We start from the raw sequence: 25874 nt of genomic DNA, 5'->3' as shown, positions 1-25874 counted from the left end.
ACGCTGAATTACTTACAGAAATTATCGACCATGCCGGCGAGGTCGGTATCGGGATAAGGTATCATCAGCGTTGGTAGGGATAACGAGAAATAAACCGTGTAGGAACTGATGCACCATCGGAATAATTTGCAATCCGGGCGTATCAGAGGCGGTAGACACAGATTAGACTACTGGTGGACATAAACACATGTAAAAAGCATGTCCATGTGTTTATTAACATAGATCCTTCTCAACTGTCCGTCAGAATAATAAATTGCACGAACCACGTTGGTGAATAATTTTATAAGCCGTAGACCAAGTGGGCGATGTATTTAATGTTGAGATTGACTTACTTAATAAAAATAATTGTATGTAAAGAGCCCCCAGAAATGCATTACTTATGGATTATAAGTATCTTTGTAAAAGTCTTCGTTTTTTACATAGATTATTAATAATCTTTCTTTCTTTCTTTCTTTCTTTCTTTCTTTCTTTCTTTCTTTCTTTCTTTCTTTCTTTCTTTCTTTCTTTCTTTCTTTCTTTCTTTCTTTCTTTCTTTCTTTCTTTCTTTCTTTCTTTCTTTCTTTCTTTCTTTCTATTAAAGAATTTGATGGTATGTAGGGGAAGGCCGGGCATAGTGGATACCTTAAGGTATTTAAGGTTATAGCAGAAAAGGTTTACAATACAAAAACAAAATAATTATCACAAATCAATCTTTATTTATTGCTCTTACAAATACGAACATCAGTAACCAAGAATATTAAAACAATAATCAACTGCAGTTAAAATAAAAAAAAGTACGATTGTATTCGCTTTGCCCGGTACCCCGGGTAAAGCGGTTACAGCACTTGGGCAAAGTGAATACCCATAATCAGACTCTGAAAATATAGAAATAACTTTGATTAACTGAAACAAATAACTTTTATTGGCCATAAAATTATAAAATTAAGATTGGCAATTGTCACAGGTATACCCTTATGTGCCATCAAAAGCAGAACAATTTTCGTGACACCATTGTTGACAAATGTCACATCGAATCCAATTTTCAATTAGTTTACCATCTTCTTTTATATATATTTTCCTAATCTTCGGTGAAAAGTTTTTTTTATATTTATTCATCATCTGAAACAAGTAAAAGACCTTTTTAGATAATAAGCCATCAGTGGATATGGTATCCACTTTGCCCTAGTCACTTTGCCCCACTAGGTAAGTTTTGAGCTTAACACATTTCATGCAAAAACTAATAATTCTGACTTTCTGTTAAATATACCATAAAAACCTACTTTGGTATGCTACTGAATTAAGACATTCCTAAGAATCAAGAACTAGTAATATAGGAGAATTAATCAATGTACTTACCGCTTAAAATCCATCTTTTATTTACGAAAACACAAATCTCCACTCCGCGGAAGGGACACGACGCGGCCTCTCGCTTCTATGTTTGCAGCGTATTAATCCAAGATGGCCCGACGTAACAGTAGTGGTGTGTTGAATTAACATCTAATATTTTAGGAGTAGTGGGGAGTATTCGCTTTGCCCGGGGTATTCACTTTGCCCAGCCTTCCCCTATATGCATCCATCCAATGCACTGTTACAAAATTCGACTATTGTGTAGCCCACAGTAATAGATAGGTACTACATCTTTGTTTTGCTTCGGATTGCATACGAAATATCAAAAACAGACGATATCATCAGACTGCAGGTAGTGTGAGTGAATAGCGAAGAATTAGCTGCTGTGTTTGATCAGAAGTCCAGGCTCCTTGTATTTGAAGTCGGTTAAGTTTGGAACCCAATATATACGTAATTGGTTCTGGACCGCTAGTTTCTCAGTGGTTAGTTAGATTGTTCTACTAGCATGTCAGATAAGATTTATTTGTTAGATTCTACTCTACACATGCTGACTGTTTCATGCTTTATTGGGTATACTCAATGACGCGGTTTTCTTATACGTATATACGGTGGTATACTATAAGTACAGAACCGAAACTCGAATGTTCAAGTTTCACAAATTCCTAGGCCCTGTTTGAATTGTGGCGTTGACAGCGACTCCCCTAATCGTGATTCCCGGTACGGCGAGTCTCTTTACGGCGAGTGGCTTGATGTCGCATGTCTCTACGAATATTTTTTTTATTTAAGTGTAACAGTACAACTATCTTTCACTGCATGACTTAAGTTTTAGAATCTGAAGCAAAAATTTTATACCTGATAAGTACTTAACTGTAAGTAAGTACCACGAGTGTCTTTATTACATCTCGCCCTATTCCGACACAGTAAGCACAATGGCAGACATGACGTTGTAAATCTGCTCTCGACCTCGAACCCCGCCGTATACCAAAACCACGCCAACATCGAGTGTCATACAGACAAGGGCCTTGATTGTAGCGCGACTAGCGACGGCGACTAATCCACCATTACCGACTTAGTCGCAATTACGTCACAGCCGTACTTCAACTCCACCACACATGCTGAGAAGTGCGTATTTGGTAGGTACCTAAAAGTTGCGCTAACTTGTCTGTAGTGCGCCCCAGTTCGCTGTACTACTTACTTATTGCTTTTTTTTTGACGTGACTTATTGTAGATTTGCCGCAGATGGCATTAACTACTTGGCCGGAACTTACTTATTGCGCGTTAGGGTATTAGGCAGGGAGAAAGGTAAATTTTATTTGTTCCTACTACTGGGTAAAAGCTTCTCTCGTAACTTCGGATCTGTAGTACTTACATACATACATAAACTCACGCCCGTAATCCCTAATGGGGTGGGCAGAGCCACAAGTAATCAAAGACAACTTGCAGCCACTGTTGATACGAAGTCCAAAGATGGATATGATGAACCTTATGGTGATAAGGGATCAGCCTATCGCCCATAACATTAGTCCATCATGTTAGAGGACACAAATTGACACAATCCCTCTGTCGGTTTTTACGACATGCCCGGGAAGAGAAGCAGCTGAACGTGTTCTATGTTTTTTATATGCTCCCAGAACAGCATAGAAGCACTTAGCTAGTACTTATTTAATTTTAACGGAACTAAATCTAGAAAATAGCGATTCGATGTGAAAATGACTAATCAAATCGAATGTGTTTTGTTTACATTATTTAATTGGTTTGAATTTGAATGGATATATATTATGTTGATGATCAATTTAGAGCTGCTGCTTGTTTTTGCATATTTGTATAGGTAAATGAATTGATTTATTGCAGTCATTATTGTGTTTTTGCATAACTGCTGAATGATGTAAATTTACTCATAGACATTCGTTCTATTTTACTAAATGCATTGTTTAAATGTGATTTACTGAAAATCTTCCCGGGACGGCATTAACTAAGTAGGTACGTACTTGACTGGAAAACTTGTGCATTGAAAGACATTCTTATTGCCAATATAATGATAATTTTGTTGGTAACTACTAAGTATGGTTAAAAATGTACTATAACTGCCTACTTTGGGTGGAGGTATTTCAGTGTATTGCATTGGCAATAACATAAAATATTCTTTTCAATGATATTTTTAGATGATGGCTTACGATTATATTAATAAAGCATTTAATAAGTTTTAGTTCTTTGTTTTGTATTGATATTATTTTATATCGCCACTTAGATATCATTCAGTTATTCCTGGGCATTATCTGAAAAGTACCACATATCTTAATCTGATTTGTGAATTCGATTACCATGTTGGGATGTTAAAGCTCAAATTCTTACACGTTTTTGTATCAAAGTTATCATTAAATAAAGAAGAAAACTTGTCAAAAGTTTATCTATCTTCGTTACCGATTAGCCACATTTCTCTGTAATCAAGGTTCACTACATATTATGACAAATAGCTGTAATACAAAATTAGCAAAGTTCCGCAATACAAGGTATCGAGACGTAGGCAAACCTATTTCTCAGTTTAATCACGTGCAATTTTATGCCACGAAGATATATGAAGTCAATTATATAAATAAGTTACCAGTTTACCTACTACGTTGAATAGCACTCACTTTACATTAATTTCGCGCACGTAAAATATTTTTCAATGAAAGATAAACTTAAGAAGAAACATAATGTCGTCTATTTAATGTGTTAGGTAGATATCGGTCCTGAGTGAAATGTGAGTATGTTGAAAATCAAAACCACAGTTCAGAGATACCGAAAGGTCTTTTTTTTCAAAATTAACTGATGGAATTTATCAAATAAATTATTGTGCATCTTGTTCATATATTACACTCACTACAATAACAAAAAAACTTCTAATGCACTTCCAGTTATAAGAACGATGTAGTAAAAGAAGCAAGTCTAAGAGCAAAATAGTGAAGTTTATTGTTTCAGTCATTTAATTGGTCGTTTCCATGGTAATATTGCTTTTTCTCCTTAAATAAAGCAATTATCTAGAACGATTTGGCGTGAAAGGCAGTTTTTCTCGCTTTTCGCTCTATTGCATAGCTCCTGTATAATGGAGGCGGTATAATTTGTAATCGGTGGAGCAAAACGGTGCTGAAAGTTTGACTAAAATATTATGCGTACACACACTTGGTTAAGACAAAGCCTGGTTTAAGAATACTTGGTCTGATAAATACTTTATTTTATTTGTCGTATTTCTGAAAGGCAGTAATAAATAAAATAATCCAACTGCCTCTACAGAAAAGATAAGGTTGGTTGACCGGTTTTAAATTGGACATAACTTTTTTATTGAATTGGTAACCAGGACCTAAGTATAGTAAGAAAAACTAAATATTTAGGTACTTACTTACCTAAGTACCTTCGTCTAAACATAACGAACTGGAAAGGCAGTCGCCAATTTACGACAGTTACTTAACCATTCTTTTGTTTTATTTCCAACAAGCATACGCTTTTATCAAATGAATAACGTCGCTATTTAACGATAAAAACGAAATCATTTAAATAACAAAGAGAATGTAATATTTTCTGATACCTCTGATAATTTTATACAAGACCGCTATTAAATAGAATTTACATCGAAATCGGCAATCGTACCATTTCAATCAGCATGTATCATTGAAATCCGATATACATACTTATTACACGAAATGTCGTAGACGCTTTTATGCGTACGTGTACCCATAATTCAGGCAGGATGGGAGTTTTTACCGTATTAATCGGGCACGTTTACATAGATGAGACCAAGACTACTGTAGTTATACGGAGTGTAGGCCGCGGCCCGCCCCGGGAGCGCGAGCCAATGGCGGCGCGCGGCCGCCGCGGGGCCGCCCCAGCGCCGCCTTACTGCCCGTAAAAACTTAGTTTATACCATACAATCGCAACGAGTGGTCGCGTACCCGCCGTGTCGCATTTTCCAAAAAATCCTATAAAGTGTTCCCATGGACTATACGCAGTGCCTTTGCAATTTGCTCTTCCTACAATGATTTGACGCTTGTGAGGGTGCAGGCCAGGACTGTAATTGATGCCTCTGTTTTATTTTGTGACAAGCTGAAGGAAAATCCAGCAAGGTGTTGGGGGTAAAGGTAGAGATGAAGGTAAACACTTTTAATTATCAACAATGAAAACTTTTCAGCCTCATTTGATATTGCTGCAATTATTAGTAATTATAAAATTAAAGTATTTTCATGAAGAATTTTCCTATTGGGATTTTTTTCCTGAAACCTGACACAATATTAAATTATTATAATTAAAAATACTATTAAATAAACTAAACAGTATAATATAAAAGCTGCATAATAAATTTGAACGACTTCCTACCATTTACCGAGAGAAACTCTATTTATACCCGACTGTGGTGAAGCAAGAAGGAGAGTTATGTGTTTGACCGCTGAAACAAGAAAGTATTCCTCTAAAAATTCTTTCGAGCAGCGATATTTAGGAGATAGACGTGGTAACCAAACTATTAGGACAGATTGTCATACGACGACGGCTAACTCCTAAACATCGCTATTCGAATGAATTTCAAAGAAATATTTTCTTGTTTCAAACTTTTAAATTTTTATTCTTTGAACTTATATAAGAATATTTGTTTTTTTAATATGTTTCACTACTGAATTTCTTTAAAATACGAAACCTATACGAAATGCTACTTATTGATAGTTTTAATAGCCTTTTTTCCCTTATCTCGGTTGCTAGTAGGACTAGCTGGTTTACTTAGTCAATTACTGGAATTTGAAATATCTACTTAATAAAGCAATGATGAAGTCTACTGCTACAATAATACTTACTTATTTGTTACACAAAAATCGGCACACCAAAAGCAGGAGCAGTGGGGTTCAAAACGCCACGTTAAAGCAACTCATCTATAAAAACATTATTCCTATTTGACATTTGTTGACGGTGCTAATTCCTGTAAATACCACCTAATTTTATTTTAAGTTATATCTGTCATTTTCTTATCTGCCGAAAAGGAAAGGGACGGGTAATCGACAAGCATAAAATTTATGGAACACACATCTTTTAAGCACAAATCTAAACAACTGTCTAATAATTTTACATTGGCCAATAACCCTACAGAATTAAGTTGACAGCTCACGTCAAACGGTTTGCGAGTGAGCGAGATACCTTTGGATTCGCCCGGATGATTCATTCATTTACTCATTCTTCCTAAAATTAAGAGTTGTCCCTTTCCTTTTAGGCGGATAAGAAAATGACAGGTATTACTTAAAGTAAAATTAGGAGGTGTCTGGAGGAATCGGGGCCGTGGCGTTTTTAGACCTCCAGGTCAGAAGCAGCGCAGGGTTGCCATATTTAATTCTTATTTAATTCTCCCACAACGTCATTCTAACGCACACTAGGTAAATTACATAGCTTCAATAAAAACAGTTACTTAAACAAAATGTACTTATGGCACAAGGATTATTCAACAGCCGAATTATTTTCCCGGATCCAGAAACCTGCACAGAGAATAACCTGCCCTGTATTACCGCTGTAAAAATACCCACATAAACTTGTCTTTGATTATGTTTAGTTTCGTCTAGCGTGCCACCAAAAAAGATAGGCCTGAATTTCATCATCACCAGCCCCTTCACGTCCTCACTGCTGGGGCACGGGTCTTCCGAAGCACGGAGGAGCTCGAGATGAAAACTTTTTTTTTCTGTGGTCACCCATTCTATGACCCGGCTTGAATTTACCTACTGGTAGCCTATGTTAAAAATTATTTAGGACCTAGAATTTTATAATATCAAAATGACTGTATAATTAATTTATAATTTTAATTTATAAAAATATATTAGTAAGTAGGTGTACTTAATATAGTTACTTAGAAGCGCACGTATGAAAACTTTTTAAAAGCAACTTTTGAAAAAAAATATGATGTCTTTTTTGACATGTAGATAACGTGATAGGTGAATGTTTAATTAACAGGCTGTTTAAATTATTTACTAAATTACAAAGAGAAATTCACATTAACTTTATTAAGAAGCTACAGAATAAGGCAGAGAAAATTTGGCTTATGATATGATAACTTGTAATTTGCCCGTATAAAAATAAAAGCGAAGGAAGTATGTAAATACATACATACCATAATACAAGGTTTCAAAGAAATATTTTTGATCCTATACTCAATGATCGATACTCAAATGCAGACTGACTTATATAAATTACCCTTCAATTTATGCAACAGTTTCTTTGAGGGAAGAAACATCGTTGTTTTAACTTAATAATTGTTATCAGAAAAATTTACATAGATATGGAACCTCATTCGTACAAATGGGCGGGTGCTTGAAATGTAAAATATGTAAATAAGTGATTACTTTGATGCATATAATAATTATGACTAAAATTGGCAAAGAGAAAAGAAAAAAGATCTTACGCCTAACTAAAGACATCAACGAGCAATATTTCTAATTTCGTAATTAAAATATTTTTGAATATCTTCCTTTTATTAATAGCTACATAAGTATAACCTGTTAATAGTTTCCTCACAAAATAAAATAAATCACATTTTGAATCATAATTTGATGCATACGTGAGTAAAAATTGGATGTAAAGCATTAGTTTATCGAGCTCCGACGACTTGAAACCATGTATCTTACGAGAACAACAAAACAGGATCCGTGCGTATAATCCGTGTGCTCGGTCGCGTTACATCAAATCCGATTACTGTAGAATCGGGTGCTCGCGATAAATCGTCGCCGGCGTCGGCTGTCATCGACGGCGATTCGTTACGTTTCGATTTACCGAAAAACTTATTCGATATATCGAGAAATATGGCGGCGGCCGCTTTGGAGGCTAATATGTTATTTAAGGCGGGCGCGCCGGTGCGGAGCCCCGCCGAGCTGCCACCAGCTCAATGCTGATATTAATGATCGGAATGTATCACTGCGCTTCAAGGCCCAACTGGCGAATGTCTTCTTCGACGCTTTATCGATCGCTTGACGGGTTAAACCACCCCGTTTAACGCTGCTCTTGGAATAATGCCATGATGCCCACCCGCTTAGCGAGCTAATGCGTTTCAGACGAGAAACCTAAAGGTGTATTTTTAGAGTTTCATTGAAGGTAGACTTATTTCAAAATCTACATTATCCGGTTAAAAAATTTTAGTGTTGAAAATAACTGATTAAATCAGGACATTTAGGGCCTCCAGTCAGTGGGGATGTGACGATGAGATAGGAACCGAGCTACCGTAGCGCACAATAAAAAAGAAAGAATAGTAAAAAGAACAAAAGACGTCGTTGAGATGACAGGGGACGTTCGAGTTGAGAGCAGGGCAAGGATTGGACTGTTTATTGAATAAACAAACGAGAGGCCGAACGACGGCAGGGCGGCGCGGGCGCATGCAGTGTGGACGCTTTGTGCCGCGATGACGCGACACTTCCTCGGAATGACGCGCTTGAGGGTTCACGAGGACCTCGCATAGTAAAATCCTCCAGTCTTAGTATTATTTGTTCATTTCTAACATCTACACATTACACGTATAACAAAACTGACTTCTAAAATTTCCATTCAGCTATACCTACTTAAGCTTTTCGCTGATCTGTGTATTCGTGAAGTGAAAAAAAGATATACTTACTTATTATGCATATCAAGATAACAATTGCAGGTACCTATCGAAGTATACAAAATATTATATGTACTTATTTATATTTTGTGAACTATTGTATCTATGCGGTGAAATAAGTCGGTGTCAAAATACGGCGAATTTTCAATGCTGCTATCGTATCGTATAAAATAGTCGCTGAATTTGTAATGATCATAGCAATAAAGTTGTACGGAACACCCTTTACAAAGCAAGGACTTGTTCAGGGATACATTTTTTAATAAGCTCACCTTATGCTCTTCACGTGTTGATACGTGGCCGGGCATCTCACTGAATAAATTGTCCTCTCAAAGGTCATAACAAAAAACACATCAAAACCTAAAACCACTTGTTCGATTAGTAGATCGTTAAAATATTTTGTGTGGATTGCATATTTAAACTTATTGCATTCTTTAACGACGTTTTAGGACGCCAATTGGATGTTGTGAATAACTAATTAATATTTTGCTATATCGGTAACTTTTTGTCGTTTGAATGAAAATTCGTTTTGTTTAGTAGGTAACGAAGGTGTTATTGAGGATGCTTCTGAGAATGTAAATAGTATGGATTGTCTTTTGCTGTGGTTTAGATTGAAACTGTTGAGTGCACCTATGTGTCTGCCCACGGCGGTTAACTAAACGGGTAGGTAGATATAATACGGTACTGATTGAATCGAGTCATCGCCGGATCGGCGCGGCACACGAGCGGCGGTGCTATTGTACCGGCGGCTTATCGGCCCATCAGGCGGATGGTATCGACTATCGACACATCATCGCGCGGAGGCGTACCATCTACCACCCAAGTAGCACTTACAAAACTACAATGCAAAAATTTACTAATAACACACTAACAACAGCATGTTCGGTGAAAGATTAGTACCGTCTATGGTGACTAATCCAAATCCAAAATCCAAAAATGACAAATCTCAATAGTTAAATCGAAAACGACAATGTTTTCGAAACAAATATCTTTAACTGAAGATAAATAGATTTGACCATGCAAAGATTTGTCTATTTGTGGGAAGAAACAAATTTATCAAAAGAATCACGGCGTAGTCTTAATTAGATTTTAAATGAACGATTTTTTACACCGATTATACAGCGAGTTAAAAAACTGACAACTCCATTATCACTGACATTGTTTTGCACCTCGTGGTGCGGTAGCTTGTCCTACTCGGTGTCCGGAGATTAATATGACGAAAATGGGGTTTTGTTTCTCGCTTGAAGGCTTTGAGCAGTGTTTGGACAGTGACAGATGGCGGCACCTCTCGCCTTGTAAACATTTAACACCTCTGTTTACAATTGACGGAGAAACAGCGCATTAGTCACTGGTGTGCACGTGTGGTTGATCGATCAATACAACACAATAATATGGACTGGCATGATTAATATAGTCGCGGTCATTCCGTGCTCTATGGCCTAACGATCGAGTATAGGCTGCAGGAATCCAACCCTATTAATATTTCATCCAACAGATGTGAGCATCCGTGACGAGCGCGCTCCTCACCGGTGATATCAACTATAGGCGTTTTATTCGGCGCGGCCTTTTGGAAAAAAATATATTTTGATTGTTGGTGGTTGCGCTATACAAAGTTAGAAACATCCCATATTTCACGTCAAGTATATCTCGAATTGAAGGATGCTTAGACGGAGGATTTCATTATTCAAAGTATGTATCAATATTTTGAATCATGAAAGTATAATATGTACGTAGGTACTTACCTACAATAAATTATTCTTAATAAAATTAAATTAGCGGTGTTCACCCATTTTGTTTTAGAAGTTTGTGTTATAAATTAAAGAATAATGATGAAGGTTATCTAGTACCTTTACCTTTTCAGTTTACCGCGTTTTATGTAGTTTTACATGTGGGATGATTAATATGGCGGTTCTTAGTATTTAAACAACAATAACACGTAGTTCTTTGTGTGGAATGATTTAGCGCCCATCGGCCCACTGCGCGCGAACGTGGCGCACGCGATAAGTTGTAGCGACAAATGTTAATTTTAGTAGTCAATTTTTTTAATTCTAATCTCGTATTTATTTTTATAATTTATATAAAGTGGTTTTTTTATATTTAAATAAAAATTGACAATATAAAAAACTAACCACCACAGGCTTCGTTAAAAATTAATGAATTTGGAACATCGGTAGTTTATTTTCTTTTGCTTACTCAGTTACTTACTTAAAACCTACAACAAACATATGATAGTTTCAATTTACATTATCCGTGTAAATTTTATAGATTAGATTTAATACGATTACGACTACCTATGTAGTAATGAAATCAAAATATTTTGGGTCTATATATTTTCACTATAAACGCGAAAGAGATTTTCTGGTGCAGTAATGGGTGGCATTCTCGCTGCTCGCTCGGCCTCTACACCTGGAGTTGGTGTGGCCAATGTCTAGGCTGGGAATTTTTAATAGCAGTTTAGTTAATGCTGGATATTACTGACGGAGACGACGACATGCGATGCACGCGATACATGCTTCAAATAACACTCAATAATACCAATCGGATTTTAAATGTAGATACGTTTATTTAGAACGGAAAACTTAAAGAAGAATATTTCATATTAAACCAATAACTATTTAGTATTTCTTTATTAATTTCATAACATAGTATCACGCCTGTATCCCCGAAGGGGTAGGCAGAAGAAGGTAAGTAGAGATGTGTGTGTGTGTGGAGAACATCTTGTAATTGAGATAGCAATCGATATAAATTCTAGAATTAAACGAAACCCTTATAATCCAAAAACTAAATTTTAAATAGCAAAATAGACCTATAATTTGAGTATACTAAAACAACGTCAACTGAACTTAAAAACCTGGTGCACACATCTCATGCTTTCTTTCATTAGTTATTAATAGCTTTACACATACATTTTTCATTATACTTTTTATTAGAGTTTCGAATAAGTCGGCTACGCGCGTGCTTACAAATGCTCTGGGCTATGGGACACAATGAGTACCATACATCATACCGCGGCGAGCGCATTTAATGTATCCGACCACGGGGCTTCGCTACAACTCGGTAAAAGTGGTTAATGTCATTGGGCAAGCTAAAGGTGTAATCCCCGTATAAGTACTCATTTCGTGAGGATTAACTATGTCCTGGTAGTGATTTATCAATTTGTTATATTTTATAATATCCACGGCCACGTAATATGTTATAAAAAAGCTCCACGTATTGTCATTATTTAGAATTATAAGTTACATAATTGTAGGTTATGCCAACTGGTATTAGGTACTTACCTACAACTTAAGGCTTGTATTGTTCTCAACTAGGCAACAAAATAAGTATAAGTGTACCCAGCAATTCAGTTTTAATGGGAAACGGGAATTGCGCTTTTTACGGTGGCTTTTATTATCATTTACAATTGCAAAACCATCGTATGCACGAGGAAACTGCTAATATAATTGAATTGCGATTCTTTAATTTATCAGGTTTATTTATCTTTATACTCCTTTTTAAAATTTATAGCTGGCGGTAGTCGTTTTGCTTCATATAAACCATGCATGAGATATCATTAAATAAATATTTTCATTAAAAATAAATTGAAGTATATATTCCGCATTTGAATTCCGTTACGAAGAATGTGGGTCGCGGCAATCGCCGGGCGGCGGCGGCGGCGGCACGAGGTGCCGCGTGTGAAACGCAAACTTACCGACGTGTCAGCCGCTGACATCTATATTACAGCCTGCTGATTGTCTCCCGCACTAACGTCACAACTCCTGCGTAATATCAATCAAATTACAACCATAATACTACAATATACGATCTTGTATTATAGTACAAATGCCGTTATTTACACATTTTAACAGCCTTTGTTTGTTCTCTGTGCGAGTCACTTGTGTCAATTGTTTCACTGCGTTCAGTAGATCCCGCTCAAAAGAACTTCCTTTGAACGGTAGTTATGTAGAAACCAAACAATGTTAAAGTAAGTAAATATCATTATGACTCAGATTAGAATTTCATATTTAAGTATCTAAGGAAAGTTATGTTTTTCTAATGATTTTATAAACTCATACCGCGTGCGATCATAACAAGTTTAAGGTTTTTATCTGGACTTTTTGCTGTTGAGTCCATCAGCACATCAACGATTCGATTTCTGGCTATTAACCTTCAGTAACCTACACCGCACATAAAAACTGACCGGTTAAATATAAAGATATTTACTAATAGAATAATAACATTCAAGTAGGTACATTATAATGAGATGTAGCAAGCTAGCAAGTGAAGCAAACATTTAACAGGTATTGTGATTAATACTCGCAATAAAATTTTAAAATGTGAAGATTCTATCTTTCGCATTCTGGTCACGTTTAGTTTTGTTCGATAACATACATACACATATGTACAGGCATATAGTTAAGATTTGAAAGTGATGTTACTTCAGCAGTGGTTACAATACAGTTGGGTTCATGTTTTATACGTAGGCTTTTTGGCCTATTATATGTTTTTGGTCTATTAGTGTGCAAGCAAACCTTGCAGGTAGTGGCTGTTGTGACAAAGCAAGTTGACTGTGGTTCTGTGTGCCACCGGTTTGTCTCTCACACGGAGAGTGCCGTTTCGATACCGGGTACCGGACTTGCACCAATCAGTTACTTATTAATTATTAAATTTTCACTAACACAGTTAGCTCGACCTTTATAGAGCCATGCAGCTCACCACCTATCACGTTGATCTAAGAAAATGCTCGGTGAAGCGTGAGTACTTAGTTCATCTTGCGATGGATGTATTGTATAGCTCTGTTATTTTAACAGTTTGAATGAAAATCCCTTATTAAGTCATGTCCTCCAAGCGGTTTCCGGCAAAGGCTATCCTTAACACGACTACTGTCCGGGGTCGTTGTGGTTAACTTACTGTGTATATCTGTGCCGTTTTAGAACTCTTTCTATTTCTGTTACTCTTCCAGACTTGGGATTTTGTGCGAAAAATCAATACTGGTACTTAAATTCTTAAAACTCTAAGCTGCTAGCTTTTAAAATTCGGTTCAAGATTTTCGAGTGAACAACACTGATAAGTGTTTGTGTAGACAATAGAGTGTAGCGGGAGGTGATGGGCAAACAGTGTGAATGGCGAGGCCGGCAGGTGTGGGCGCGGACACGAGCGGCTCCCCACTGGGCCGACCCATCGGACGCGAGCCGCCGGCCGCTTAGGGATGAAGGACAAGAGTTGTCGATGCTTTTGATCCACCAGCTGTGTGATTCTTTAAGGTAATGTCATCAGGCATATTATATGGAATCCATACGTTGGTCAAGCGTTGGATTGAGCTAAAACTATTTACTCTAACAAGCGAACTAGTTCGACAATTTTCTTGTAAGATTAGAGATTTGAGTACTAGGTTAAACGAAGTTGTTTTTAGAGAATCGCATACTAGGAAACCGTACAGTATGAAGAGGTACTTATACCGCAAACCTAATAAATATTATCAAGTCAAAAAATAAATACTTATGTTTTAACAGTTGTGGACCCATTTACTCTAAAATTTTGCACGCATATATATAAAATATAATAAGTATCATATGTTTATTGTAGTCACATGCGCAATCATAGAAGATACATTGTCGTAATCGGTTTAATAATTGTTTTATGTTACGTACGGATTGTTTCTATCGGAAATGTTTTCAATTCAAAATAATAAATATGTTTAATAAATTGTTTAAAATTTTTATACTTTCGATCAATGTTGTGCATTCTATATCGATCAATTGCGGGGCCATCTCTATGGAGTGGGTATGACTTACAAGAAGTTAACACCTGCTTTGAGTACCATCGTGTCCTTATTTGTAAAAGTCATCCTAGCTCTTTTGTACATTAAATTTTACAACAACTTGGGTTCTATTGGCTCATTTAAGAGTTTCACTTTGTCTTGTACTTACTTCTAAATACGTTACACAAGCCATTCTCTACGATGGTTTTATTAGTTTTAAGTAATTACTTACTTCGAATTCTCGAACGCACTTTCCGAGACATGCAACTAATTGGCTTCTAATCGTACTCGAAGAAGTTGGAATCATCCATAAATGCGCAATATATTACATTGAACTGTAAGCAATTCCCTGTCACTGTTAACAACGCAAACAAATCGAATTCAGCGCCTCGGGGCTTTATTCATAACCCACAGAATTATTAACACAACTTTTAATTAGTTTAAAAATTTTGTTTGAAAACGCTATGAATATTAAAAGGGGCTCGCCGACCGTTTAATTTACTACTTTCCACCCATTCGGACGGTATCGAATCGCCGGTTCTGACGACTGGACGTAATTAAACCCGAAAAACAGAACTAGTCTCATATTAATATTGAGAAACAACTGGCGCCTTCGGCTGTTTGGTGAGGGAAAAAAACTCAGAATTTATACGTCAATAAGAGTTTGTTGGGCATTGGGCATTATCGTAAAATGTGAATAGTATTTAATAGTTGGCACAGACAGGGCCGCTCCTATTAGTCTGTGAGTTATATGACAGTTGTAATGTGACGGGGCGAGTCAAGCACGCCACGCTCGCCAAACAGCGCCTACATCGTTCTATTACTTATACCTACATATTTCTGCGCTTTCCATTTAAACTTTTTATTGGTTTCACCAGGCTGAAGGTTGCGCTCTTCTCTATTCTTGCGGTCCTTCAAAGTATTTGAACATAAATTCTAATTAATGCAGTTGGTTAGGAACTTTAACTTCTACGAATACCACATACGTTGAAGTAACCAGAGTCTGTTATACTAACGTAAAGCAAGTAAGTACCTAATTTAAACATTGGTAAGTTTTAACGGTTGCATATTGTTTGTTTGCTGGATCTTATAAACCCGGAATCTGGTAGGCTTGAGTTTAATAAGCAAAGGTTTTTAAATATTAGATATAGAAAACTACTTAAGTTCAAAAAGTTAACAATGTTAATAAAGGGGAAACAAAAAATATAGATCCATTCCAAATGAGAGCATCTGAACACTTTTTGTTAGTCATTGAGGAGTCGTGTAATAAAATTGAAATAAACTAAACTTGGGAACGAAGGTGGACGTGTGTACGGCGCGAAGGTCGTTTAGGAGATGGGTTTTGTTTCCAATATGCAATAAATAGGGCAATAACGAGAAGCGCGCGCGCCGCCGCGGCGGCGGGGGGGCGGCAGTATGGCCTCTAATTGTTTGTAATTAGCGCTCTATGTTCCCCGGTGTCCTACTCGCGCTTGCTCCTACGAAACACAGTAAAAAATAAGCACTTAGTAAGTAAGTACCAATTTTATTAGCCCAGTATCTTGCCGAACATATTATTTGGTACTTCCGCGGTTTTGTTAGTATTTTGACTGATTATTTTTGTATTTTGGAGGGGTAAGACGAGTGTGTGCGCCTGCGTTTTGCGCGAACGTCTGCGCACCTTAATATATCCTGCGTACCTGACCGCTTCATCATTTTTGCAAAGCGATACCTACTAGCTCTGTAATAATAGATAAATTACGGCTAACCGTTTTCAAAAACAGCAGATTATACAATCCGTTTGAGATAGAGAGATACACATGTTGTAAAACATTGGTTAATCACTGAAACTTCTATAGTACCTACGTATTGTAGACATAAAATGTAGCAACCTAAGTTATCTCTCTCAAAAAAATCTTTAGCGAGAGCATACAGGAATACACCATTATCTGGCGCTAGCCTTGCCGCTCCCATGTTTATATGCTGTTTATTACTTAATATGTTATGATAATTCGACCCGCTGTTGAGAAGTCTCTTTGAAAAAATAATAACAAGATGAGAGTAGAAGCCGACAGAGGGATCTATAAACGATGATTGAAGTTTGTGAGAGTCACTTTTTCGATTCCGCTTTTGGACCAGTTTTTATGTTGCTGAAGGCTAATTTTATGTTTCTTACTTTTTATTTTATCTGAAAAGGCTTTCTTTAAAAAGGTCGTTGTATTTGGCATCAGTCCGAACTTAAATAGACGATTACAGCTTCTTTCACCATAAGGTTGCCTGGAAGAAATTGCTATTTACCAATATTACTTCTTTTGCCTAAGTAAACTTCTTTTGTTTATATTACTATCTGTAGTTTTTTTCTTGTGTGTTTTTGCAATAAAGAGTTCTTGTATTGTATTGTGATGTATTGTATAAACTTAAATAGGTACTTACTATAAGTACTTATGTGTTATGCGAGGCCTTTGTTAGATTAGAACAAAGCTGGTCATAAGGTAAGGTAATAAATCTAGTCTTATTCATTTTGTTCTTCTTTTAGTCTTTTGATTTGTCGAGTTTTAGGGTAACAGGTCTATTTTTGTCTACATATTTACCACTACTTTGTGTACAAAAGGAAATGCAATAAATTGTTATTAATAAAATATTATTGCATTTTCTTTTGTAAACAAAGTAGTGGCAAATAAGTATTTATTTAAAATAACATACGTTGACTTGCATGCCACTCATGGATAGGAAAAAAGCCTATTACTGATCCTACTGCTTATACTTATAGGCTTCGGTCTAAGGGCCCTATCTCACTATAGGACGCCACAGTCATCATGGTCGCGCAACCGGCGGAAAGTTATTCGGGATTCGGTTGCTGGCCACTAATGCGCAACCGTTACGGTACTCTTTTTACAACTGCATACATTTTGTTGTTTTGCGCAGCCGTGGGCAGTGCCACCACAGTGTCCTAGTGAGATAGGGTTCTTTGAAGTCAGCTAAGTAGTAGATGATGGAAATTTTTCATAATTAATTATGACATTAATTTATTTAACTTTGCATTTTCTATAGAAAAATTAACATTTCGTCGATGTCTTTCATATGAAGATTTGCTATTAAGTATTTTTTTTTCATTAATAATAATACTGAAAAGTTCGGGACTCCATAGGCCCGAGATATGGAAACGACATACATATACTTATTAAAATTTATTTCCAGATAAACAAACATAATTCAACTTCGCAATGCCAAAGCATTGAAGTTTTCATATTACTTATTATTTTTGTTTCTGTTATGATTAAGCATATGATTAAAAAGAAATAAAAACTCTTTTGCAAAAAGAGGCACTTTAAATTATTCTCTATACCTATTTAGAGCGCGAATCTTTGAAACATACATAATGATCAATAAAATTATTAAAAGTTTTGTATAATTTATGCAAATCTATTTTAATTTTACGTTAAATACCACTTCCTGACAAGGCAGATAGACGCATTAAGAGCTGTGTAAAATTACAGCCCTATTTGAAAAAAGGTTGTTTACAAATGACTTGTCTCGGCGGCTAACTGTGAGTCGTTCAGCTATTCAGAAGGCTTACCAGCGAAACCAAGAGACAGATTTAGCCAGAAAAACATCAGGTTCGCGGACCAGAATACCATAGATAGAACCACGGTATGACGCTTTTGGCTGAGTCAACAGTTGCGAAATCGTAGGGCGTCTATGGACCTAAACATGAGCCATGAAGAAGTAAGAAGGAGCAGAAATTAGTTTGTGGGTTATCAGGAGGATTTTGGCTGCCAATATCAGCAGATAACACCCGGCTGTGAGTACTCTGAGCATCGATAACGAAGGGGGCGTCTTCAGTTTGCTCGTCGCTGAGCATATTTCGATTTTTCATACATTTTGTATAGATATTTAAAATCCACAAAAATCAAAGTAATAGTCACATATGTTTAGTGCCGCAGTAAAAAAATATCATGAGTATCTAAGTTCAAACTAAAGAAAAGTTGCTTCAGTGTAAGTTAAGAGACCTTTCTATAACCTTTGTTTGGATACCCAGTCATTGTGGTATCTGGGGCAACGAGAAAGTAGATCAATTGGCTAAAGAAGCTGTGCAGGATTTTCCTTCCTTTTAGTTTCCCAATCTTTTAAAACTTGACATTGGCACAAAGCAGGAGTAGTGCCATTAAAAAAAAAATAGCTATGGCATTATTATTTTATGTAGCTGCCCGATACTTTTCAAATTGGGCAAAAAAAATGAAGATTTATATTGGAATGTAAGCGTGTGGTGGTCGTGGTCATACCTAACAATTCATTTAGAGAAACCATCTTCTCCTATCGTGTGGGTTGTGAGGTGAATTACCAACCTCATCAACTCTGGTGTCAGGGTTGTTATTGAGCCACCATAGGCCCCTGATATGGCTCATGTAACGACTACTTACTTACAGTAAGTAGTAACCGGGACCAACCTAGAGAAACCATAATATAACAATGTCTGTTTACGAGTGTTGAGTAGGTATATCAAAGAAGAACAAGAAATATATTTGCTCTAGAAATATAAAATATTACAAAGTACCTACGTGTTAATACTATTTTACAAAACATTACATAACCTCTAAAAAGAGGTTTTACATCTAAGTAAGGTAACCTTAAGGTGAAGAAATACCTAAGTAAAACCTCATTTTCACGTGCAGCCCGCCTCCATGATAGAGTACTTTTAGTTTTAATGGTGAGACAGTGAGTGCGAGCGAGGTCGGGTGCGTGTACGTAGCGCGTGACGTCACCGGGGCCGCGCCGGGGCCGCCCGCAGCCACGCCCAGGCCCGCCCCCCGCTGCCGCCGAGACACGCATCACCGTCACGTCTCACGTCACCACGCATCACGCGTCACTCTCCACTTTCTCATTGAAGATTTATAAGCCCGCTATTTTATTGACTCTCGTGCGGCTACTCATAATGTTTAAGCCTATAAGCCGCGTGAAAATAAACAAGGATGATCGTTGACTTGCAAATTGTTAATACCACAGGAATAATTTTTACTTACTAAAAAAAATATCGGCTGTAAGAAAGTTAAACAATAAATGACTCTCGAAATAAATTTCTTATGTCCCTCTGCAATCATTGTATTTCCGAATACATATAAATGCTAATTTCCATGTTCAACAATTAACATTCGTTTGTAGGTATTATGTAGATTAAAGCACTCTAGGTACTTATCTATATTATTAAAATGGCTAATGCCTAGCAGTAGGATATGTTTAATGTTTAAGCTATTATGTTATAACATGAATAGTCCGCGACACTATTTTGCAATAGAAGAACTATAACAATAGTCATTTCGGGGAAATGTCACTTTTATGTTATGATTGTCCCTGCGATAGGAGTTGTATTTGCATATACTTACTAACATTCCTGCTGGCTGTCTTCTCCCAAGACGGATGGTGGCTGTGACCCCCATCACTGTGAAAAAACTCGAGAGCAATACTTGAATGGTGTGAAAGTCCGTCCATTATCCTGCGGCCGGCTCCCGCTGCGCCATTCTTGCGTCGCTTTGTATGCCCACCAGATAGCTCCGAGATACTGCTCGCGTCGCTGACGTACACACATCATTTATCGTCAATGATTTTTTGTTACACAGTTGATTTTAAGAATACCTCCAGATCCAATTGTTGATAGACAACGAAAAAATAAGGAAATCGAGATTCCCCTTCTAAGTGGCTTAACCAAGCCAGTAAAAAACAAGAAAAGTATTGTTAAAATATCGCAGCAATTGAAAGTTTCAACAAAGAATTGTTGAGGCAAATATTTTGAATAAATCGCCTACAATTTCCGCGTGATTTCTTCCGCCCTGACGGAAATTTTTCTCCTTGTGAATACAAAGTAACGCCTGGGGAGCGTCTTTACAGAACGGGGAGTCGGCGTTCGTCTATACATTTTCATCGTAGTTATAAAGTGTTATAATAATACTTTAGAAATCGGTCATTCCTCATACTAAGTTAACATTTATTTCTAAATATTATCTAAAAAAGATGCAATAAACAACTAAGTACTTATTAATAAGCTATTAATCATATAAATATTTCAAGTATAATTTTTTAAATTAAGTAAACGTAACGCTCTATTATACTTCCTCAACGATCACAAGCATTGGAACATCGATACTCACACAACACAATCTTTGAATAGCTGGGCGCGCGCGCCGAGGATATTCTGTAAAGCACACACACCCACCCACTAAACTTAATCTTCCAAATACATTTATCATGTTCAGCCGATAAAAATGCCATTGAGATCAGTCGAACACAATGAGCTACAAGCTCTCGGTACCTGATATGAGGCCGAAAGTCAATTATATTCAAATATAAATCGGATTTGCAAACGTAAGCTCATGACAATGGCGTAGGCAGGCGCCGTGATACCACCTTTGGTCTCCTGGATAATGGTCGGAAGCCGGGACAATAGCGGGACAGTTTGGTCTCGCCGGGACAATACTGAGCCTGCGCTCACGCCTCTCACGCCATCCAGACCGACACCCGTGTCTGATTTTGCGGACACACTATTTTGCAGATTAAAGGAAATTTCCTTTGTAGAAAATAAATGATATAACTTGTTAATTAAAATATGAATATATAGGTATCTGCCAAGCATATCAATGCCTAGTAGTGAATCTTGCAATTTTCGGCCTTACCAATGGCTTTACTAGATAAGTACTTAATTAAGAAGAATTAAATATTCTAGATGCTCCACCATACTTAAATGAGTTAAGTAAGTAAAGTCGCTTTAATTAGTGAAGGGTGACTGTTTACTTTCATCATAAATTAAAATTATACACGATATTTAACCACAATCGCAGGCAGTATGCGTCACGCCCGCCAAATCATGGGACGAAGTGCGTTTCGGGACGCTCCGCTGTCAAATGTGGCTCTATTCATAAACCTTGCATGAACTCGACCGTTGCTGACTCCATTGTCAACCTTTATTGGATATCAATGACGTCGAAAATAGGGACTCTATAATGTATCATTTTCAATCTTTTACATCAGTGACGGATATAAACGCAATTTTATTGCAAGATGTCCGTTTATCGATCGTAAAAATCCGCATAAGAAAACAATCGCAAGTAGCACTCAAAATGTAAGTTATTGATCACCTTAAAAATATGTCCTCATTAATGTGAAAATGTAAGCCGGGCTTTAGCTGTCTGCATATTGTTATCATTAAAATTTTCACAAAATCTCACTCTTCCTAGGCCATAAAAGTGATATCTCATTTCCATAATTTTAACCAAAAGGCACAGCAAACAAACCCTTCTAAATGACGCATTAAATACACTCAAACAACGTCATTATACACGAGTAGCTCACTTGGTTGGCTTTAGCGGAGAGTGTCGTAAAAAATATATCAGTCAGCTGAAGTCGCATCCGTGACAATGCGGCCACCGGGGATCTATTATTCACCTTTGTCAATGGACCCTTAAGAAATTTGTTACGAAGATTTTGATAGGTGGCAACTGCTTTTGTGGTGCTGTTGGGCCTGCGTTAGGGGAGGCTATTACATATGTGTGGTTATTATTTATCGGCATTGTGGCCGCGACCGCGGGAGCGACGTGCTCGGGACGGGTGCAACATTGATTGCTTACAAAACGTTGTGAATTTGTTTTGGGGAGCAGAGCGTCGCTAAACTAATGTTGTTCGTGTATTGTTTGTTATTATTTGCCGGAGCCGGGTGTCGCTCCCGCCACTCGTGGAGTCAATAACTGCCAAATTTTCACTGTCACACCAGATTACACTGATAGATAAATAATTTTAGAGGCGGATGTTGTTATTGTTGGACTCCTGGTGTTACTGTCTGTTAAGTAATAGATGGTAGTGGTATCTAAAAGGAGAATGTTAGAGCTCGTAGGCTATACGTCGACGATGTTTTAACCGAAAGTAGATTATATTTAACTGACAATGGAATAGAAAATGCAAATTCAATTAAGTAAACTAATAAAAATGTTTCGTTCGTTACTTATAAAACAGTTTCTAGGCGGAGTAGCAAATGCACACAAATAAAATTTGAATCAGTATTTTTATATTTACAAATTCACGTCGCATCAGCGTTTGATCGTTGTACCTACTGCATTTAAATCAAAGCAAAGGGTGTTTTATTTAAGCAACAGCTCTATTAGATTACTACAGTCACACCCTCCGCGACACAATCAAATAAACACACCCGATACATTGTGCAGACACATGTTGTGCAACCCATAACAAAGTTAGCAAACATAGCTAAATTCATTTTTCAATTGCAGTTCTGTTTTATTAATTGTAGGCAATCACTTTAACAAGCTTTGAAAGTTTTGATTGGTTTAACAGTGATTGCGCGAGTAAGAATTTTCAAAATGTTTTTTTTTTTATGTAAGATGGGTTTGCTCTTGACTTCATTCTTCCACGAGGAGAAGAGATCGACGGTGAAACGAACTTACCCAGACAATGCCTATTCACCCGTGATTTAAAGGATCCCAGGTTAAAACATACAGGAAACACCGACGCCGGAAGCCCATTCCATTCCTTGGCTGTGCGCATTATGAAAGATGAAGCGAAGCACTTGGTGCGGATTAGTGGTATGTCAACCAAGTAAGGATAGTAACCAGCCGTACGTCTGGATGTCCTCAGATGGAATGGACTTGGTGGAATGAGCTCATGGAGCTCATGTGCAAACTCCCAGAAGTACAATCTGTAAAAAACCGACAAGCAGGCGACTTTACGGCGGTGGTCTAGGCTATGCAGATTGGCTTCCACCAGTTTCCTGTCGCCGATCAACCTCTTAGCACGTCGCTCCGCAGAATCCAACACAGCAAGTTGGTACTTAGCTGATGATACTTTTGTATTTTAACAGCTAATTTCCAACCGACCTTTTAACTCCATATAAAAAAGTTGTGGGAAATATTCAAAAAATAATAATAGGTATTTATTTGCCTTTACCTGATGATCAAAGTAACGATTTGACAATTATAAACTTTAACGCAGCTTATAAACCAAACGGCCGTTGCAAGGCTTTTACGATCACGCATACGTTGAAGATACCTGTAACCACTGGTTATATCTTAAAAAATGTTTAATAGTTCTATTACGAATCACAGAAGATTTTTTAACGGTTTTTCTCAATTTGATATTACACGATTCTAATCTTTAAATCAAGTGAGTAAAGAATAGAGATTTTAGAGGTATAACCTGGCGCCATCCTCAGATCGCCGTGGAAAATGAATCTGCTCGCCTCATGATGTGTATGAAGTCTTACAAGTAGGTACTGTGGCGTGTATTATAATGTGAGTAAGAATTTACGTGTAAGATATTACTACATTTTGGGTTCTCAGTATTTTTTTTGACGTGACTTATTATAGATTTGCCGCAGATCTAATCATTAACTACTTAGCCGGACAAATGGGGAGCGCTGTGGGCTATCACCCGGTGACAGGTTCTCAGATGATTTGAAATACATGCACAATTTACGGTGCATTCGGTTTCAATGAGCACGGAAAAGATATGGGTCAAAACAAACGGAGTAAACTTCTTCTGGTAGTCAGATGAACCTCCGAAAATAAGTCGATAGTTCGAATAGAGAAAATGTGTGTGTGTGTCCTCGGGCGTCGTCGGTTTCAATATGCCACAAAAACGGTTGATTTGGTCTGGTGGACTTCTTTTCAAAGAATTCAAAATACGAATTCAAATAAACCGACTATAAACTAACCCACATATTATGAGGGCATCCTCACTATATGGTCTTAAGGCCCAAAGCCCTTTAAATTCAAACCCCCTTGTTTGACTATTGTATGTGGAAATCTGGAACGCAGCAGGAGCAGTAAGTTTATGGCAGCATCCATTCGAGAGTGGGGATAAATATATCTTCGAAAGTAGGTAACTAGTTAGTGGACGAAAAACTTTTTCAATTTTGCATTTAACACAATCGGCTTTATTTTGTTGTACTTACTTATTTTTTATCTAATTTCAAATCTAGGGTTAAAATGGTCATTGCTTTCCTTGATGAATTGCTTCGATGTGGCCGTTTTAACACCCCTGTTCTGTTTGATTACTTAAAAAAATTCATAATCTAAGTGTATTTTAGCCGACGCATTCGAAATTCAAATTCTTTTACACACCGGCACACGGTTTTTCAAGTGTATTCTTACTAATAAGAACATACTATAAAACGTTTCTATTTTTTAGTTTTATAATCGTGTAATGTATTGTAATCAGTGTCCTATTTTTGTCTACTACTACTCCTTTCGTGTGGGTTGTCCTATGTCCGATGACCGACTTCACCAACCCTGGTACAGGGTTATTATTGAGCCATCGTAGGCTTCTGACATACTTACTGCAGTAGTAGTCGGGACCAACGTCTTAACGTAAACATTTTCTCTAAAACTTAGCAAGGAAAAATGCTACTAAAGTGTGGCTTTTAAGTAATGAGGGGTTTTCCAGGTTACGTTCTCCAAAAATTATAGATGGCTTGTCCAGCTTTAACGAGATTCATTGCTCGGGTGCACAATTATTCAATAATATATTGGCAGAAACATATATAAAAACAATTGTTGCTTGTTATTTGGATCATATATGATAATATATATTGCTCCTCTTTATTTTGATCAGGATAAATGGGTGGAAGATGTGTTGTGCCTAGGTGTAATAACAGTATAATAGTATCTTTTATACCCAAAAAAGATAAACTATGCTTATGCCTGTTATCTATGAAATTAGAAGGTTAAACAAAGGCAGCTCTGTACAGCGCCATCTATATTTTTTTTGGAAATGTAGCCTGGGAAGTCTCTCATTGATGATGAATGAATTACGTACCCACGATTCACTGACCTTCATTCGTCACGCGATGGCTGAGGTACCTTTGACTATCCCAATCTGGGAATATAGTCGTGAGCCTATTATACGTTTTTTTATATATCAAATGGGTTTGCTCTTGGACAGCAATCTGCCTCTTAAAGTGGTTAAGAAAGTCTCGACGTTGTAACGAGCTTACCCAAAAGGTCCTATTTCAGTCTTGTCTTAAACTAGGAGCTACGTATATATTTTGTAATTTCACCAGACGGAGCACCGCACATGCTGCGCGTGCGGCGAGCCGATCGCGGACCGCTTCCTACTGGAGGTGGGCGGCGGCGCGTGGCACACGGGCTGCCTGCGCTGCTGCGTCTGCGCAGTCCAGCTCGACCGGCACCCCTCCTGCTTCCTGCGCGACCGGCAGGTCTACTGCAAACAGGACTACGCTAA

The 25874-nt window shown here is 37.3% G+C and overlaps 1 protein-coding gene across 1 annotated transcript in view; it reads left to right on the top strand.

Moving 5' to 3' along the window:
• Positions 1–5241: 5241 nt before the first annotated feature.
• LOC126380476 (LIM/homeobox protein Awh) overlaps positions 5242–25874 on the top strand; it is a 29126-nt gene continuing 8493 nt past the window's right edge. The window contains exons 1-2 of the mRNA XM_050029918.1: positions 5242–5453; positions 25693–25874. Coding sequence (XP_049885875.1) covers positions 5448–5453; positions 25693–25874 — 188 coding nt within the window. The 5' untranslated portion in view covers positions 5242–5447. The remainder of the gene's footprint in view (positions 5454–25692) is intronic.

The sequence above is a fragment of the Pectinophora gossypiella genome, chromosome Z, assembly GCF_024362695.1.
Source record: "Pectinophora gossypiella chromosome Z, ilPecGoss1.1, whole genome shotgun sequence".
NCBI lineage: Eukaryota > Metazoa > Arthropoda > Insecta > Lepidoptera > Gelechiidae > Pectinophora > Pectinophora gossypiella.
This window is presented reverse-complemented; position numbering and strand designations above follow the sequence as displayed.